Raw genomic sequence first — 16921 nt, 5'->3', positions numbered from 1 at the left:
AAGTTCTGTGTGGCGTGTCCTGACGGATTTATGCATCACAAAGGTTTGATTTTGTGGGAACCAGGAGGGAATGTCCCCTTAACTCCCTAAATCTCAGGGAAATGGGTTCACGGCCACTGCTGAACAGGCAAAAGCATTGAGCAAACTTCACGAACGCAGACCAGCTTTGCCCACTGGGGCTCTCAGCTCAGCTTGGAGGGGAGATGCTCCCTGGGAGGGGTTCGGCGCACACGCGGTCCAAGTGTCAGTCACCTGGCAGCAGGGGACGGCGAGGATGTCTTGCTCCGTCTCCCTTTGAAAGGACAAAACTGCCCATCGGAGAATACTGGGCTCTAGAGTTTATCTGTCCCCTCTTGGCTTCATTAGTCCTGGGTCAGGGAGCTACATTTTTCACTGAGGAAGCGGGGACACATCACGGAGCCCCTCGAATGAGCCAGTAGCTCTTCTTGGAGGCTGTGACCCCGGCGTGCCGTGTGCGGCCTCTGCTCTTGCACTGTTAGAAATGTCCTCTCCCGCCGCCCAGACCATCCTTGGCGTGTGCTGTCTCCACTCCACTCCACTCACCTCGGGAACAGAATGACATCCTGGAGGCGGTGGAGATGCCCCTTTGGCTGGGATTAGGGGCCAAATTCTGCTGCTCTGCACATGGCGTGGTGGAGGCACTGGGAGCTCTCCCGGGAGCCCCAACTCTCTGGTTGACCTCTGTGTCCTTGACACTCTTCAGCCCTGGGACAGGTCTGCGGCGACTTGCTCCTGACCCCAGCATGGCTTTGCGTCCCCTGCTGCCCCCTCCACTACCCGTGAGTACGTTTTCCAGCATCTTCCTTTCCTGCATACAGTTCTCCAGCCGGACATAGGCTCTGGCCTGGGAAAACTCCCTGTAAGCAGGGGCTGTCCCTCCTTCTGCTCTGACCAGAGCTCTCAGCAAGCAGGCCTTTGGCACGTGGTTTTGGCTTCTGTATTAGAGTTCAAGGGCTGCTGTGAGGGAGGCCCTCTCTTCTTTCCTTTTATGTTAGCTAGTGTTCAGCTAAAAACACAAACAGCAGCACTCCAGGAATAAACACACACACACACACACACACACACACTCTACTGCTAGTGGCTCATCTGCCCACCGTGGTTGGGACTCTGCTTCCGGTAATTTCCATGGCCCACAGGGAGTTGCGCAGTCAGATTCCGGGCTCCGGACCCGAGTCATCCTCTTGTCCCCCTATATCTGAATTTAAGGCCCCAGTGTCCACAGAAAGCAGGTGACCACGCAAACAGACAACGTCTTCTGAGGCTGAGGTGGGGATACAGAGAAGGAGATGTGTCTTATGGTTGACTTTGCTCCCTGTCGTCCCTTTCTGGAAAGCGACTGACAAGTGGCTTTGCTTCACACCTACAGCAGGGTGAGTGTGTTCTCTCCGCTATTCCTGTACAGAAACTGAGCTGTGTGTATGAGGCTACTGTGTGCCTTTCATATTTTAAGGAGGCTAAACAAATATGAAGGGGGAAGAAGAAAATCCCTAACGGAATGTCCTGAGACCACTGGCAGCATTCTTTATCATGGGCCTTTACACCCCGGCTCCCCTCCAAGCCAGGCTTTGTACACCGAGGGGAAGGACCCCATGAAAACCCCCTGAGATCTGGGTTTGGGACCCGCTAAGAGAAGGTGGGGAGCAGACACGATGATTCAGGAGGGAGTCAACTGACCTGATTCATTTTAGTTTTGCTTTAGTTGGTGCTAAGAATATCTTGGAAAAGTAGAAGTGGGCCCCCCACCAGCAGTTTTATTCTTAGAGGACACACAAGCATACTTGACGGGAGGTCGCTGCTCTAAGAACAAAGCCTGTGCCGACCAGCCAGTCACTCAGCCACCCCAGGAGGGTCCCTTTTCCCTGCTCATGAGCACCTGCCAGGGAGACAGGTGTGGGAGCTTCCCAAGCAGACCATGGGCCAGAGCTGCTCTTGCTGCAGGCTCGGAGGGAGGGGCAGCACAGGGACACCCCAGAGACGGCGGCCGAGCTGGAAGACACTGTCCACTGGTCCCCAGAGATGGGATGTAGGGGAAAGCAGCGTCCCTGGGAAGCACCGTGAAGTGGCAGGTGGTGTGAGTTAAGAGCCCGATGTCTTAAAGACCCCGAGGTTACACCAGAGATAGAAACTTCAAGAAAGGCCAGGGCTGGTTGCCACCGACAGTCATTAGATGGGCAGACGGCTGTCCCTGAGATGGCGCGATGGTATCCTGGGGTAGGGACACAAATCCCAGAGCCAGAACACCACCTACCAGCTGTGTGTCTTCAGGCAAGTTACTCAGCCTCTCTGTGCCTTTGTTTACCCACGGAGCAGGGTTGTCGAGAGGGTTATTGAGCCAATTTGTAAAGAACAGGGCCTGACGCAAAGTGTTTACTGAATAAATGGGAAAAATGGGGGTCCCATGGGAGGAGTGTCAACGAAGGCGGCAAAGCCAGAATGGGGGGTGACTCGCACTCCTGGCAGCAGGGGCCATGGCCAGCATGGGAAGCGTAGCCGGGGCCTGCGGAAGAGCTGGCTAGGACGAGTCATGCTTTAGTAGCAAAACAAACCCTGGAGAGCGGGACGCCGGTGAAATGTCGCATCACTGACTCACAGCAGAGATCACATCCTGCTGGGTGCGCGAGTCCATGCAGCCTGATCGCCAAAGCTGAGGTGCCCCAGCTCCCTCTCAGTTCTTGGGGGGACACTCGGCAGCCCCCTGTCTGGTGGGCACAGGCCCTGTGGTCTGGTCTATGCTGACCAGAGCCCAGATAGAAGTTGAGGCTGGTACCTGGCCAGGTTCTCACCCCGCAGAGGCCAGGGGCCACCAGCCTCCTCTCAACAGAGAAGGGGTGGAACCCCTCTGGGATTCAGGAACATGGGGCTCAGGGGCAAGCCACATCCCCTACTCACCACTTTGGGCTTGAAGGGCGGCTGGATCTCCCTGTTCTCAAGTTTCTCCCAGTCGATCCTCCGGAAGAAGGCATGCTCCCGCACATCCCTCTCCCCCTCTGGCCCGCAACCCAGCCGCTTGCCTGGGTGTTTGGTCATCAGCTAGAAAATAGCAGAGAGAGGGCACAATGTGTGACGCGGTGACCAGAGGTGATGACACCGTACTGTATAACTGAGATACGCTGAGAGAGTAGAACTTAAGTATTCTCTCCCCAAAAGGCAAGAAGGTAATTGTGTGAGGTGATGGGTGTGACTTCTTGATTGCAGGAAATCTCCCACAGTGCATATGCGTGTCGAACCACCATGGGGCACGTTTTCAACACACCGCAATTTTATTTGCCAATTACACCTCAATAAAGCTGAAAGAGAGAGAAAAAGACCCTCCCTCCCCTGCGACACACACTAAAATTAGGAGAAAAAGAGAAGGCTGGACGATAGCACCTTCCCTTTGCCAGCTCTGCTACGAGCCTGATGGTGTGGATGTCTGGGGAGGACCCCGAGAAATCCGTGGGTTGCACAGAGTGACCCCCAACTCACGAACATGGTATTGACAGTAGGAGTCTTTCTATAGCGATTTTTTATGATAAAGGACACCGGGAAGTGATGTGGCCCCAGAGCCAATAAGAATTTAATCAGGTGTCTTTGTACACTACCTGCATGAGAGCTGCCATTCTGTAGGTCTCTAAAAATATATGTATGCGAAAAGGGAGGCAATCACTAAAAACTGTATGTGTGCTGATAATAGGCATCATATACCTGTTTACTGCCTGGACCAAAATGTGTTAATCAAAGACTCATGGGCTGGGAAAAAGAAATGCTGTGACCAGCAGGTGTTAATTCTCACGCGTCTACTGCGGAAGACAGAGGCGAACACGGGTTATAAGCTCTGAGGCAGGGCCCAGCTCTCCCTGTTCAGTTATGTCAACAGTGCCCTGCTCTTGGAAGAGGCCGGATAACTGTGTCCCACGTGATCCCGATCAAACGTGCCAGAAAATGTTAGGAGTGTGTTACATTGCATATTCCACTGGGTCTGATGGTAATTTTGTGGCGTAAAGCTTTACAGTGAAAAACTAACCAGGTCAGGACCCGGTAATTTTCTATTCCTGGGTCTCTCCTCTGCAGAAGGGAGCTCCTAGGCTCCCCAAAACACAAAACCTAGAAGTTTCAGGGCAGTTCTATTTGTAACAGCCCCAAACCAAAGTGGAAACAACTCAAACCTGTGCCCCTCCCCGCCGCCGTAGCATGAATAAGTAAACTGTGGTGTGACCACACGATGGAATGTTCCGTGGGCGGATAGAAGACGGAAGACGGCGTCCACGCGGGGATCTGGAGAAATGCCGCAATCACCATGTGGGGTGAAAGACGCCACGCCTGGGGACCGTCTGCTATAGGAGCTCATTTGCGCCAAGTTCAAAACAGACAAGGCTAATCCCCGCAGGGACGAGCGGGGACGCTGCTTATCTGGACGGGTGGCGAGTCACTACAGGACGGGAAGGGAGGGGCAGTCTAGGGTGTCGGAAACCTTCCCTTTCCTGACCTGGGAGCAGTCACTGGGTGTTTTGTTTTGTGAAAATTCACTGATATACACACCCATGACCCGGGCCCATTTCTGCACGCATGTTCGATCTCAAAAAAAGAGAATCGAATGAAGAATGACCCAAGGCACACCAAGTCAGGCAAGGGAAGAGACCGAATATTTTCCGAGGACCCGAGGTTATTTCTGGTAACTCATGGCACACTTTCATGAGGTGGATGAGAAACTAAAGCCCAGTGCGATTAGCGGCTGGGGCCAGAGCTCCAGACAGACTAGGGAGCAGAACCTCCTTTCCAGGCCACCATGTTCCTCATGGCTCCCTGCGGTGGCCCTTGGTGGCTGGAAGCAGTGGCATGGGTTTGTAGGCTCTCTGCCACCTCTCTCAGAAGCAGAACTACGGGAAAGAGATTTCCTCCATTCATCCTCTCGGTCCGCGACTATAAAAGGAACGCAGGTCTACTTACTCCTTTGCAGATGGAAACGGCCTCCTTGGACAAGGATTTGGGATAAGAGACGTTATGCTCCATTATGGACTGAAATAGCTCGTCTTCGTCTTCGCCGTCAAAGGGAGGCTGTTCCGGAAAACAGAGACAGGGGAAAACAGGCAGGATGATTCATTAGCGTGGCGCCTGGAGAGCCCCGTCAGTGCCAAGACACATGCCGGGCTTCTGGGCACCCCACCGGCTGTAGACTTCACCCAGTGAAGTTGCTGGTTTATTTGGTTATCTTTCATTAGGCTGGTGGTTGTGTGTTTTTCACTCTTTCCTCTGTCTCTTTAGTTATCCTGCCTTGGGCAACCCAAAACAATCTTTAGGGAAAACGTTCTTGAGTCATGCTTTTAATGCTTTGCAAATAAATTGTAATTAATCCATTAATCTTGCAATTTTGTATTAAAAATTTAATTACGATCAAGTTAGGTTACAGATGGCTCTGTGTGTGGAGTGGGAGCGAGGGAAAATGATGGTGCCTTTGGTTTCTAAGCGTGAGGTGTTGGAGCCATCAGGACATGGGCTGAAAGGGCTTCCCCAGGTCCAGAAATTCACACCAGGGCCCTTCTGATCCAACAGGGAGCTGCTCTGTAGAGAGCCTCGCACCTGCGTGGTAGCAGTGATGGGAGCTCAGCTTCCACTAGACACTCCCCTCTCCTCCTCTGCCGTGTTTACACTCCCCACAGGGCGAGCAGGAGGCATGGCAGTGCTGTGGGCACTCATGGCTTTAAAGTCAGGCGGATCTGGACCAAATTCCAGCGCCACCTTCTAGCTGGGTGTCCACAGGCAAGTGACCTCCCTAAGATAGAGTTTTCCAGTTTGTATAATGGGGTTCCCTGGTGAGTCTGCAAAACCCGAGATAGTCTGTCCCGTGCCCAGCAGGTGCCTGCTGCAGAGTGCCTAGTGGTACTGGTGTTTTATTGAAGCAGATGGACTGTCTTAGAACGGGCTGCTAGAATCCTCGGGAGAGCTCAAGGCATCCTTCCAACTTTCTCCTCCAGCACGTCTTTAATCCTGAAGACGTCCGGCAAATTACCTGTCACTCTGGAGGGACAGCACACGGGATAAGTAGGTTTATGGGGAATTTCTTAATGTTCCCTTTAGGCTTAGCTAACCTTGGGTTTAGCGAAAGAAAGGCAGACCTGGGGGCAACTGTCACAGTCAAGATAATACCCACATGTTTCATCTCGTCGCATTTTCGTTCTCATAGAAAAGAGGTGTCTCTGTCACTCTGACTGACACGGGTAGGACTCCGCTAATGCCCAGAGTCCAGCTTAAATGTCAACGCCCTCATGGACCAAAGACAGCTGTGCCGTAGTCAGCGGGACAGCCCTTTGAATGGGAGGCAGCAAACGTCTCCCTCCGAATGGGAGACAGCAATGGGCCCAAGCAGACCGCTCCCCCGGAAAACACCCCTCGGGTCATTCCAACCTGCTCATCTGACCCCCAGCCTTACTGTCCCCCCACCCCACCCCCCCCAGGCCTGGAGAGGAGTTGGGTGTAGGGTCAGCCCACAGGAGTTACACCTACTCAAGGGAAAGATGCTAAGTCTATAAGGAACCCTACCTTGGGACCAGGTCTGGGAGAGTGGGGGGTTGGGGTGGGTGCCACTGTGTTGCTGGGTATTATTATTACTACTGCTGCTGTTATTATTATTTAGTCCAGAAATATAAATACATAGGGCTCTTTTTCAATCCTAAGTACCTGGTGTAAAGGATGTTTAATTTGGTCAAAGCATGCAGGTGGATGAGGAGAACTAAAATCAGCCCCCCTTGGGGTGCCTGGGGGGCTCAGTTGGTTAAGCATCCGACTCTTGCTTTTGGTTCAGGTCCTGATCTCGGTGTTGTGAGATCGAGCCCCGCGCCAGACTCTATGCTTAGCGCGGAGTTGGCTTGAGATTCTCTCCCTCTCCATCTGCCCCTCCTGCTCATACTCTTTCTCTAAAATAAATAAATAAATCTTTAAAAAAAATATCACCTTGCCCGTGAATGACTCCAAGCAGAGCTGTAACGGGCTGGCACAATGAGTTTCCCTGGGCAGAAGTACCATGGTGCCTGGGAGGCTCAGGGGCAAGGATGCTGGGCGCGGATACACCCCCTGCGAGTGCAGGTGGTCACCTGGAGCAGCAGGGAGTGCTGCTACTTCCATCTAAAGACATGGAGCAGGACAGACCAAAGCTGGCCAAGAGCTACCATGGAGGCCAGTCCTGCGGACCATCTTACCACCTCTCCTCTGCCTGACATCATGCAACCTACTTCTTCTGGGCCCTGTGGTGGACAACCACAAAATGTCCCCTTTTCCCTAATAAGGGATCCATACATGTGGCTGAGTTTGGGCCACAAGATCTTTATAACTGAAGCCGACATGGCAGGGTTTCTGATCAGGGCTGTGAACTGCACACCTCCAGGGGGCCCCACTCTCTCTGAATTTCTTCTGTGTTCGTACTCTATAATGTTACAGTGCCCAGCATGTGAGCAGGGCGTGGGTGCTGCTCCTGGTGACCCATCGATGCCCCTCCATGCGCCCCTTAGGGCCGCGGGCCAGGAGAAACAACGTTACCAGTAGAGCATCAAACCCACTGCAAAGGGCCCCTGGAACTTGGGCCCAGTGGTGACAGAGGCAGCAGGGAGACTCCACTGGCCCCTCTGGTGTGGCTCAAGCACCAGCGGCCGGAATACTATGGGGGCTGAGGCACGGACCATCCTATCCAAAAGCTTAAGAGCAATTTTTCTCCAAAGAGAAACTCAGACAAATCATCCCAGAGTCCTTGTCAGGGGAGGAGGCAAGAACCTCTGCATCTGAAGACAGTTAGGTCAATGCAGATCCCCCCAAACCCCGGCCCAGCCCCAGGCTGGTGTGGAAGATGGAATTTGGCAGGGGGAGACTTCTGTGCAGGTCACTGGCCTATCACACCTGCTTCATTGTCTCCTGGTATGGGAACCACCTCGGCCCAGGTGAGCTGTGCCTATTACTGCTCCAGGAAGCAGCTGACCATGAAGTCCCCTCTGTGTTCCCTCTGAGAGCAGGACACCTGGCTCCTGACACACCCCAGAGAGCATTCCTTAGAACTACAGGGTACGAATCCTACAGGATACCCCTAGGTCAGAGTTTGTACCCTTTCCCCCCTTTATGGAGATCTGCAGTGACATTTACATTTTAAAGGTTCTAAGAAGTCCTGCCATTAAGAGAGCTGTTTAATCCAGAGTGAATCATCCAGGCCTGGGATGGCAGGAATCTCCAAGGCCCCTTGGGCTCTGATGTTGTGATAAGATTCCTAAGCTATGACAAAGGCCGCAGGACTATGCGTCCTTGTGGCAGAGCCCTGGGCTTTCACCCCGTGTTCTATCCCCATGTGGCCCTGAGGACGGGCATCTCCTGGCAATCCCAGGGAGGACATGTGCCTCTACCCTTGACATTTTATCACCCACTGGGAGTCTACACTGCCTGACGAAGGATGGCCACTGTTTGGGAGTGAACAGCGGTAAGGATGGTGGCAGTAACACGTGCTTTTCAGGGTCTGTTTACGTGGTGGGCACCATATAGACTGCTTCTCCAGGTGTCGCTCCCTCAGTCCTCAAAACCACCATATGATGGACGTACACACTAGTGATCTCACTTTACAGTTGAGCTCACTGAGGTCCTACTATTAAGTGCTTTGGCTGGAGTTATAGAGCTGGATGTGGAAGAACCAAGATTCAAGCCCAGCAAAAGTAAACTACTGGGACTTCATCAAGATCAAAAGCTTTTGCACAGCAAAGGAAACAGTCAACAAAACCAAAAGACAACTGACAGAATGGGACAAGATATTTGCAAATGACATATCAAATAAAGGGCTAGTATCCAAAATCTACAAAGAACTTATCAAACTCAACATCCAAAGAACAAATAATCCAATCAAGAAATGGGCAGAAGACAGGAACAGACATTTCAGCAAAGAAGGCAACCAGATGGCCAACAGACACATGAAAAAGTGCTCCACATCACTCGGCATCAGGGAAATACAAATCAAAACCACAATGAGATACCACCTCACACCAGTCAGAATGGCTAAAATTAACAAGTCAGGAAATGACAGATGTTGACGAGGATGTGGAGAAAGGGAAACCCTCCTACATTGTTGGTGGGAATGCAAGCTGGTGCAGCCACTCTGGAAAACAGCATGGAGGTTCCTCAAAAGGCTGAAAATAGAGCTACCCTACGACCCAGCAATTGCACTACTGGGTATTTACCCTAAAGATATAAATGTAGTGATCCGAAGGGGCATGTGTACCTGAATGTTTATAGCACCAATGTCCACAATAGCCAAACTATGGAAAGAACCTAGATGTCCATCCACAGATGGATGGATATAGAAGATGTGGTATATATATACAATGGAATACTATACAGCCATAAAAACAGAAATCCTCCCATTTGCAATGCCGTGGATGGAACTAGAGGGTATTGTGTTGAGCAAAATAAGTCAATCAGAGAAAGACAATTATCATATGATCTCCCTGATATGAGGAAGTTGAGAGGCAGGGCAGGGGGTTGTGGGGGGTAGGGAGGGAAAAAATGAAACAAGATGGGACTGGGGAGGGAGACAAACCATAACAAAGTCTTAATATCAGGAAACAAACCGAGGGTTGTTGGAGGCGGGGAAGATTGTTAGAGGGTGGGATAGGATGGCTGGGTTAGGGACACTGAGGAGGGTATGTGCTATGATGAGTGCTGTGAATTGCGTAAGACTGATGATTCACAGACCTGTACCCTGAAGTAAAAGACACATTATATGTTTAAAAAAAAAAAAAAGACTCAAGCCCAGATATCTAACTGCAGAGCTTGGGCTCTGGGCCATTCTGGGCACTGCCAATCCCTCACACTTGCGCTGGCAGGTAGATGGGGAGGGATGGTCCCCCGGCGCTATTGCTGGCAGGGCTGGGTGGGAGGTGCTCAGCTGCTGGTCCACGCACACCTAAAGAGAGCTCGACTGGGGCAGGTATGTGGGGAGGCCATTTTGGTATCTGACACGATGAATAGTGGGATCTGGAAAGACCGAGGGGCAGTCGCTATGGCCAGAGACATTTCAAGTCACTGTGTAGAGGGACTGTCTCTAGAGACCTGGCGTGACTTCCCAGCCCTGACTTTGTTTGCTTATCTGTTGCTTATGCCACATGTCCACTGTCAGTGAGGAGAGGTCACCAAGGACCAATGCTGATGGTATAGCCACCATCTTGGTCTTGCTGCGGGGGACCGGGGACAGGCGCTCTGGGGTGTCCACCCTGGAGCACGTCCCCCCAGATCTCATGGGTCAGAATGAGCCACACGCTCTACCCCACCACGAGTGAGCTGGGAGGTACCATCCCACCGCGTGCCAGAAGGGAGGAGGCCCCCAGCTACCTGGTGGGCAGTGATAATGATCACCAGACTGGGGAAAGCTCCCGGGGGCCTGCTATTAAATTAAGATCATGTGTTCTTGGAGGGAGTGGGGTCCAGGAAGGCACATCCACATTCCCCTCACCTCACCACAAAAACTGCTCTTACTGTGTTGTGAACTCTTAGGCTTGTTGTATTATTTTCAAATAAGGATGCGTAATTCGGAGTTTCTTGTTTTTCCCTGACTTTTGCAAATAATCTCTCTGTGGCTACCGGTATTCCCAGGAAGATGAACCCTGTGGGGCAGATCCCTCACCCGTCCGACACAGGCTCATTGGTCCATGGGCACGTTCAGAATTGCTGCCCAGGCTCCCTTCTGATAACTAAGGCTACCAGAAACATCTCTGCACATGTCACTTTTCTCTTCACCCAATTACTTCCTAAGAAAAATGTCCCAGGTGTGGGCTTACGCAGTCAAAGGATGGGAGCATTTTTATGGCTCTTGTTAAGTCTCTCCAGGTCACCCCGGGAGCATTCGTACAGGTAATTGCTGCTCAGGCCTTGGTGCTAAAGGCAGGTCAAGAGTGAAATTATAATTATATTCCGTCTCCCTCCCAGTTAGCTACTGTGCCCGGGGACAACAGGAGGGGAGCTGTTGCTGAGGAGTAAGTGCACGACCATTCTGGATTTGCTTCTCTCCCCTCTTTCCCACATTCCCATGATTATTTTTAAATTTCTACAGATCGGGGCTTAGTGTCTCTAGCTAAGCTGCGTGTCAGATACGGTTCTCGGCTGGGTGTGAAAATGTTCCGAACCAGAGGTGTTCTCCTTAGCAATATGCAATTTGTGAAGTTTAGACTAGAGGAGGGGTGATGGTTCACTCTTTCTAAAATGATTTCTAAGTCACCGCCTGGTTCCTGGATGCTGGGGCCCTGCCATGGTTGTCTGTAGATCACTGGTGACCAGCGGAGGTGGGGGGTGGGGTGGAGGGGGTGGCACACACCCAAAGATATTTCAGGTGAAAGTGCTGGGGGAAAGCACTCATCACCAATGCGTCAGGAAAGAAGATAAAGCATAGACTGCCCTGGCAAAAGGGGACATAAAGAGGAGAGCACCGGTCCCTTTATGATGGAGACCCGTGAGCACTTAGAACCGCAACATGCTTATTACAGTGCTGGGTAAATACTGTTTACGCCCCAAAGTAATCATACTTGTCAAGCAGTCCAGGAACTGAAGAAAGACGCAGGCTGTTTCTACTTAACTGTCCCCTTGGCTGATGACAATAAATATACCAAGTGAGAAGAAAATTGCAATAAACTCTCTTTTCTGCTCATCGTCAGCCCTCTGTGATTAAAGAGGATAAATTTAGACCATAACCCCATCAACAGCTTTATAATTAATCTTACTTTTCAATAACTGCGTCTCTTCCCTCTGCTGGGTCTGGAGGCTGCTGCAGCTTCTGGGGGGCTGTGGGTAAAGTCTCAGAGCCTTCATTATCCTTTCTGGGCTGACTCACCGCCCAGAAATACATTGAAATTTGCATTGAGTCACAGGGAAGACGAAGAAGCGGGTACCGAAATGAAAACACTGTGTTGGATTTAGACGAGTAATGGCTGAGCCCACCACGGTGCCCAAACGTGGGCCGCCTTTAAGATGTCACATCTAAAGGGTGTCACCAATGTCCACAGGGATCATGGAAACTGGAAGGGGTCCTATCGGGCAGGCTAACGGGAGTCTGAGAAGCAGGATGGGAAATGGAAATGTGCCAGAATGTTTACGGAAGCACTGCGCGTGGGGGAGGGCGTCTGCAGGTGGGGGCCTCAGGGATAATAGGCAAGAGAGGCAGGATTTTTAAGATGCACCCGAAGAGGACTTCCCTGCAGGAGGGCAGCATTGCCTGAGCTTTCCTCTAGGGAAGGAAGTCCCCGGGATTGGGGAGTAAGGAAGATGGGGGTAGGTGTGTGGTGTGTGTGGGGGGCACAGAACTTCTGAAGTCCTAGTCTCCTGCTCACCAATGACGAGTCAGCTCATCTGATCTCTTGGAAAGTGCCCTTGGAAGTGACACAGATCCTATTTCCACCCAAATAATTTCTTTTGTTGGCATATGCAAATGTGACTCAGTGAAAGCAGCGTTTGTTTCTGGGCTCAAGAGTCAGAACATGCAAGTGGGACCAAGAAGGGGAACTCAGTTTTCTGCACCTTCGTGAACAGCCTGGCTCTCAAGGGGCCCATAATCCCGTCAAACTTTATGGTCAAAATTCTAAAGACAGGAAATTCACTCAAGGGGCAGGCAACCACTGTTGGCTCACTGACCGTGGTTCTGATGACCTGCTTTTCCATGCTTACAAATGGGGGTATTTGGCCTGAGATGAACATTTTATTGGGGTTAAAAACCTAAATGAATCATCACGAACCATTTTACTATCAATCAAGTCTTAACATCACTTGTCAGTTAACTACCCAATGTAGGCTGGTACCCTGTATCTTTTAATCTCTAAGAGACTACTTTAGTATCTAAAAGATGTAAGACAATGAAAGACCCATAAAGGAGAGCTCACCAATGGCCTCCCACCCCAGAGACAAAGCCAAGGGTCTGTGATGACCTCCATGCTCACAAGACCTGGGGCTCCCTTTCCTCCTCTGACCTCAGGCCTCTCACTCCCTCTCTAACCCACTCTGCTCTGGCCAGACTGGTGGCTTCCCATCCCTTTCTTAAACATGGCCAGACATTTCCATCCCAGGGCCTTTGCACTTGCTGTTTCCCCTGCCCAGAATGCTTTCACCCCACATATGTACTTGGTATTCTCTTTTTGCTGGTCTTTATTTCAGCTCTCCATGAGTCCCTCCCTGCCCGTCCTTGCTTCAATTTCGACCTCCCTCCCACACTACATTTTCTTTCTGCTTTATTACTTTTTCTCTTAGCTTATTGCTCTTCTCTCTCTCTCTCTCTCTCTCTACCTTATAGGCCTCAAGAAGGTGAGGGTTTGTTTTGTTTCTGGTGGTCACCATGCAGAGAGTAAACCATCAACAAGTACACGCTGAATGCATAAATGAAGGAGTCGATGAACGTCATAGGTCAGAAAGGGTGACTCTTCTCCCCCTCCAGGGACAAAGATTCAAAGATTTCCTTGGGGGTAGCTGCTCAACATGCATATTTCTTTCCACTTACTCTTACTAAACTTTTGGCTATAGAGGGTCCAACTCCTCGACACCAGTGCTCAATTGCTGGGAATTAAAAAAAGCTGCCCACAACAGAGTAATTTTTAGGTAAAATGGCGGAGATCTGTAGATGTTCACCCAACCTTCCACGGCTCACAGGTGCACTCTATCTCCCCCTCCCCCACCACCCCTTTGTGTCCCAGTGGGACCACATGGCCAGTGCGCTGTAGGAAGGAGTGACATATGCCACCTCTAGGCTTCTCCCCCACCCCCCGCCGGGCTGTGCCAAGAATATAAAATAAAGTCGTGTGCCATGTTAAACCACTGAGGTTTTGGGGGTTGCTTGTTACAGCAGTCTGTGTGATTTGCCCCAACCCAACAGATATTAAGGCCACATATTAAGAAAATGTCAGCTTCGCCATCATTCCCCGTTTATCTGATATACGCTGCATTCCTCTGAGAAACCTAATCTGTCCTTTTATAACTGGAGGTTCAGCCTCGTTGGATTTTTGTGAAAATTGCAACAAACTGCCAAGGGCGAGATAAGGAGAAATGGGGAGGAGCTACAAAGGCATTTCTTCAAGTTCCACTGTCTTCTTCCTCTGCTAATAATTCCAACTCTACACCAGGGCAACAGCTGGGGGGAGTCTGTGCAGACAAGCTTACATAACCCAACCCAGCTCTGAGATTCTGAAAACCTACAGAGGTCGTCCTCAACGTGCAGGGACTTTTCTGTTTAATAGGAAAGCGACGTTGTCGATGCTCCAGGTCTCAGCTCTCAGTTTGGGGTTTTTATGACCAGAGATCATTGCTGTGCCTACTGAACAGAATCCACTTTCAAGGGCCGGGGGGAATTTCTCCCTCTTTTCACCTGGGTCAGGGAAGTCGGGGCAGCACTGGCTGCTGGGTCCCACCGTCCTGGCCCGAGCAGAGCCGAAAGCATTCACATTATCCAACAATAAACAAGTACAGAAACGTACATTACCTGCCCGGCTAGCATTTCATATAATAGGACACCGTAGGCCCACCAGTCCACGGATTTTCCATACGGCTGATACGCGATTATCTGTGTGGAAACACATACAGCTTACAATTAGTGGCGAATCAAAGAGCCTGTGTTCGAACAGACAAGTCAAGCGTGTAGGCCTTTCTGCACCGAGGGGAGAGGGAACCGCAAATCCCACACCCTGGGAACCACCTTCCCAGGACTCGATGTCCGAAACCTGCACGGGAGCTGCTCCTCAGTCCACCCGGAGACGCCACGGTATAGATTTCATTACCTTTTTTTTTTTTTTTTTGGAAAAAGCCGAGGTCCTTCAGACCACGAGTCTGAGAAATAAGATAATCAAATTACATAATAGAATTTGGCTGAAAGTAAGGAAGATGGAGGTGGGGAAGAGGTATCTGCTGAGATTTCAGAACAGTTTGAAAGAGACGTGATTTTATCAAATGTCGCATTTGAACCCTGTCTGAACCTTGACCCAAACCAAAGCTACTGTGAAACAGAAATCAGGAGCAACTAAAATGTCTTGATAGGAGATGATATTAAGAGGTTAGCCTTAATTTTGTGCGGCAGGAAGATGGCACGGTGCTTTGTTGAAAAGTATGATGAGTGTATTAATGGGTGAAATGCACAAGAGAGGACGTATTTACAGGTGAAGTGACACGACAGCTTAGATTTGCTTTAAATATCTGAGCAAACTAGGAAGGGGTCGGGACACGTGAAATGAGTTGGCAGAATGCAGGGAGCTGGTGAAGCTGGGTGACCACCCCCGGAGACCTGTCCCCCGAAGGCCCCCTCTACCCCTGTGGCTCCCAGAAGTACTAGAATAATTCTAGGACCTGCCCTTGTGGAAGAGGGTAATACTGACTTGAATTTCTAAGCGTGACATGGGGTATTAAAACACTGGTGTTTTCTCAAGGACACAATCCCCCGACCCATGGATCAGGCCCCAGGATTTGAGGCGAAGACATCCAGACAGGTGCTCTCCATGACCATTCTACCATTCTGCACACACACGTGACTCTGAAACGTGTTGGGGTATTTTTTTTTAATGGCCCACGGTGTCTAATGGAATGTCCTGGGACATAAACAAACCTGCGTGTCCCTTCTTCTCCATTTCCTTTTTTTTTTTTTTAAAGATTTTATTTATTTATTTGACAGAGAGAGACCACAAGTAGGCAGAGAGGCAGGCAGAGAGAGAGCGAGGAGGAAGCAGGCTCCCTGCCGAGCAAAGAGCCCGATGCGGGGCTCGATCCCAGGACCCTGGGACCATGACTGGAGCCGAAGGCAGAGGCTTTAACCCACTGAGCCACCCAGGCGCCCCCTTCTCCATTTCTTTAATGTATTACTAATATTTCTCCTTGCAGCATGAGAAATACAGCTCCTGTGGCTTGCCTCAATGTGGTACATGTTGGGATCTGACAGCTCTAGAGCTCATTTTCTTGTCAAGGATAGGATAACCAGAGGAAGTTACAAGGAGGCCTTCCTTTCTTTTTAAAAAACTACATTTGTTCTTTTTTTTGAAAACTTGGAAAATACACACTAAGAACAAACAAAAAAAAAACCCTACCATAATGAGCCTCTGTGTGTTACCTGGTGGTGTGAAATGAGGCTTGCCATTCTGGTTCCAAGACAGGAAATGACTGGGTCAAAGCCTGTCTTGACTCAGTAAAACAACAGAAATTCTCTTGGGGAGAGTAAGAAAGTGCACTTGCTAAGCACCTACTGTATATTCAACATGCTGAGCACATTCTGTAGAGTCCTGTGTGGCAGGAGCAATTGTTCTCCCCATTTTATAGGTGGGAAAGCTGACATAGCAAGAAGTTTCAGAGACCAGGGCCAAGCAGCTCATAAGTGGTGCTCTGGATATTGACATTTTTCTTTTAAAAACACAGTTTACGACTGCCAAATGTATGTGATCACTCACACTGAGATTAATAAAATATTAATCAAAGGGCTTTGAAGATGAAAGAGGTTTAAAACCACCATTTCAGTTGTATTTCAGAAGCCCTTGAATAAAATTTGTTCTTGTAACGATATTAAAACCACTCCCGGCAATCTATTTTTATTAATCGTTTTTAGTTTTAGTTACTCCGTTGTTAACTCAGGTGGAGCTGGGGCACCGTGTTGCTGCGGGAATTATCAGGCTGGGGGACGGAGGGTGCTGAACTAGGGAAGTCCCGCTGTATTTCGTATCCTATATTCTGCAAGCGTCTGAGCAGTCTTACCAATCAAACTCCTCTACTTGGGCAGTCGGAAAGCTCGGAAAGCTGTCAGAGGGCAAGGGTAAGGAATTCCCTGTCTTTGGTCAGAATGATTCATAAATCCGAAAAGCCAGGGCCATCTGAAGATTTTTTTTTTTTTCTTCTTGACTCTTTATCAACTTTGGTCCAACTTGGTTTTTATTTCCTATTTGCACAGCATCAGACTCTC

At 50.1% G+C, this 16921-nt stretch overlaps 1 protein-coding gene across 3 annotated transcripts in view; it reads right to left on the bottom strand.

Moving 5' to 3' along the window:
• The window catches only part of LOC111158087 (protein kinase C alpha), a 393808-nt gene that overhangs the window by 15618 nt on the left and 361269 nt on the right, over nt 1–16921 (bottom strand). For all 3 annotated transcript variants that reach the window (XM_022519916.1, XM_022519919.1, XM_022519917.1), the window contains 3 exons: nt 14471–14551; nt 4948–5055; nt 2911–3051 (listed from right to left, as the gene is read on the bottom strand). In XM_022519916.1, the coding sequence (XP_022375624.1) occupies nt 2911–3051; nt 4948–5055; nt 14471–14551 (330 nt within the window). The remainder of the gene's footprint in view (nt 1–2910; nt 3052–4947; nt 5056–14470; nt 14552–16921) is intronic.

Source organism: Enhydra lutris, unplaced genomic scaffold (assembly GCF_002288905.1).
Source record: "Enhydra lutris kenyoni isolate GAN:26980312 unplaced genomic scaffold, ASM228890v2 scaffoldscaffold57, whole genome shotgun sequence".
In the NCBI taxonomy this organism is placed as follows: Eukaryota; Metazoa; Chordata; class Mammalia; order Carnivora; family Mustelidae; genus Enhydra; species Enhydra lutris.
The sequence above is the reverse complement of the archived record's forward strand: the minus strand, read 5'-3'. Positions and strand labels throughout refer to the sequence as shown.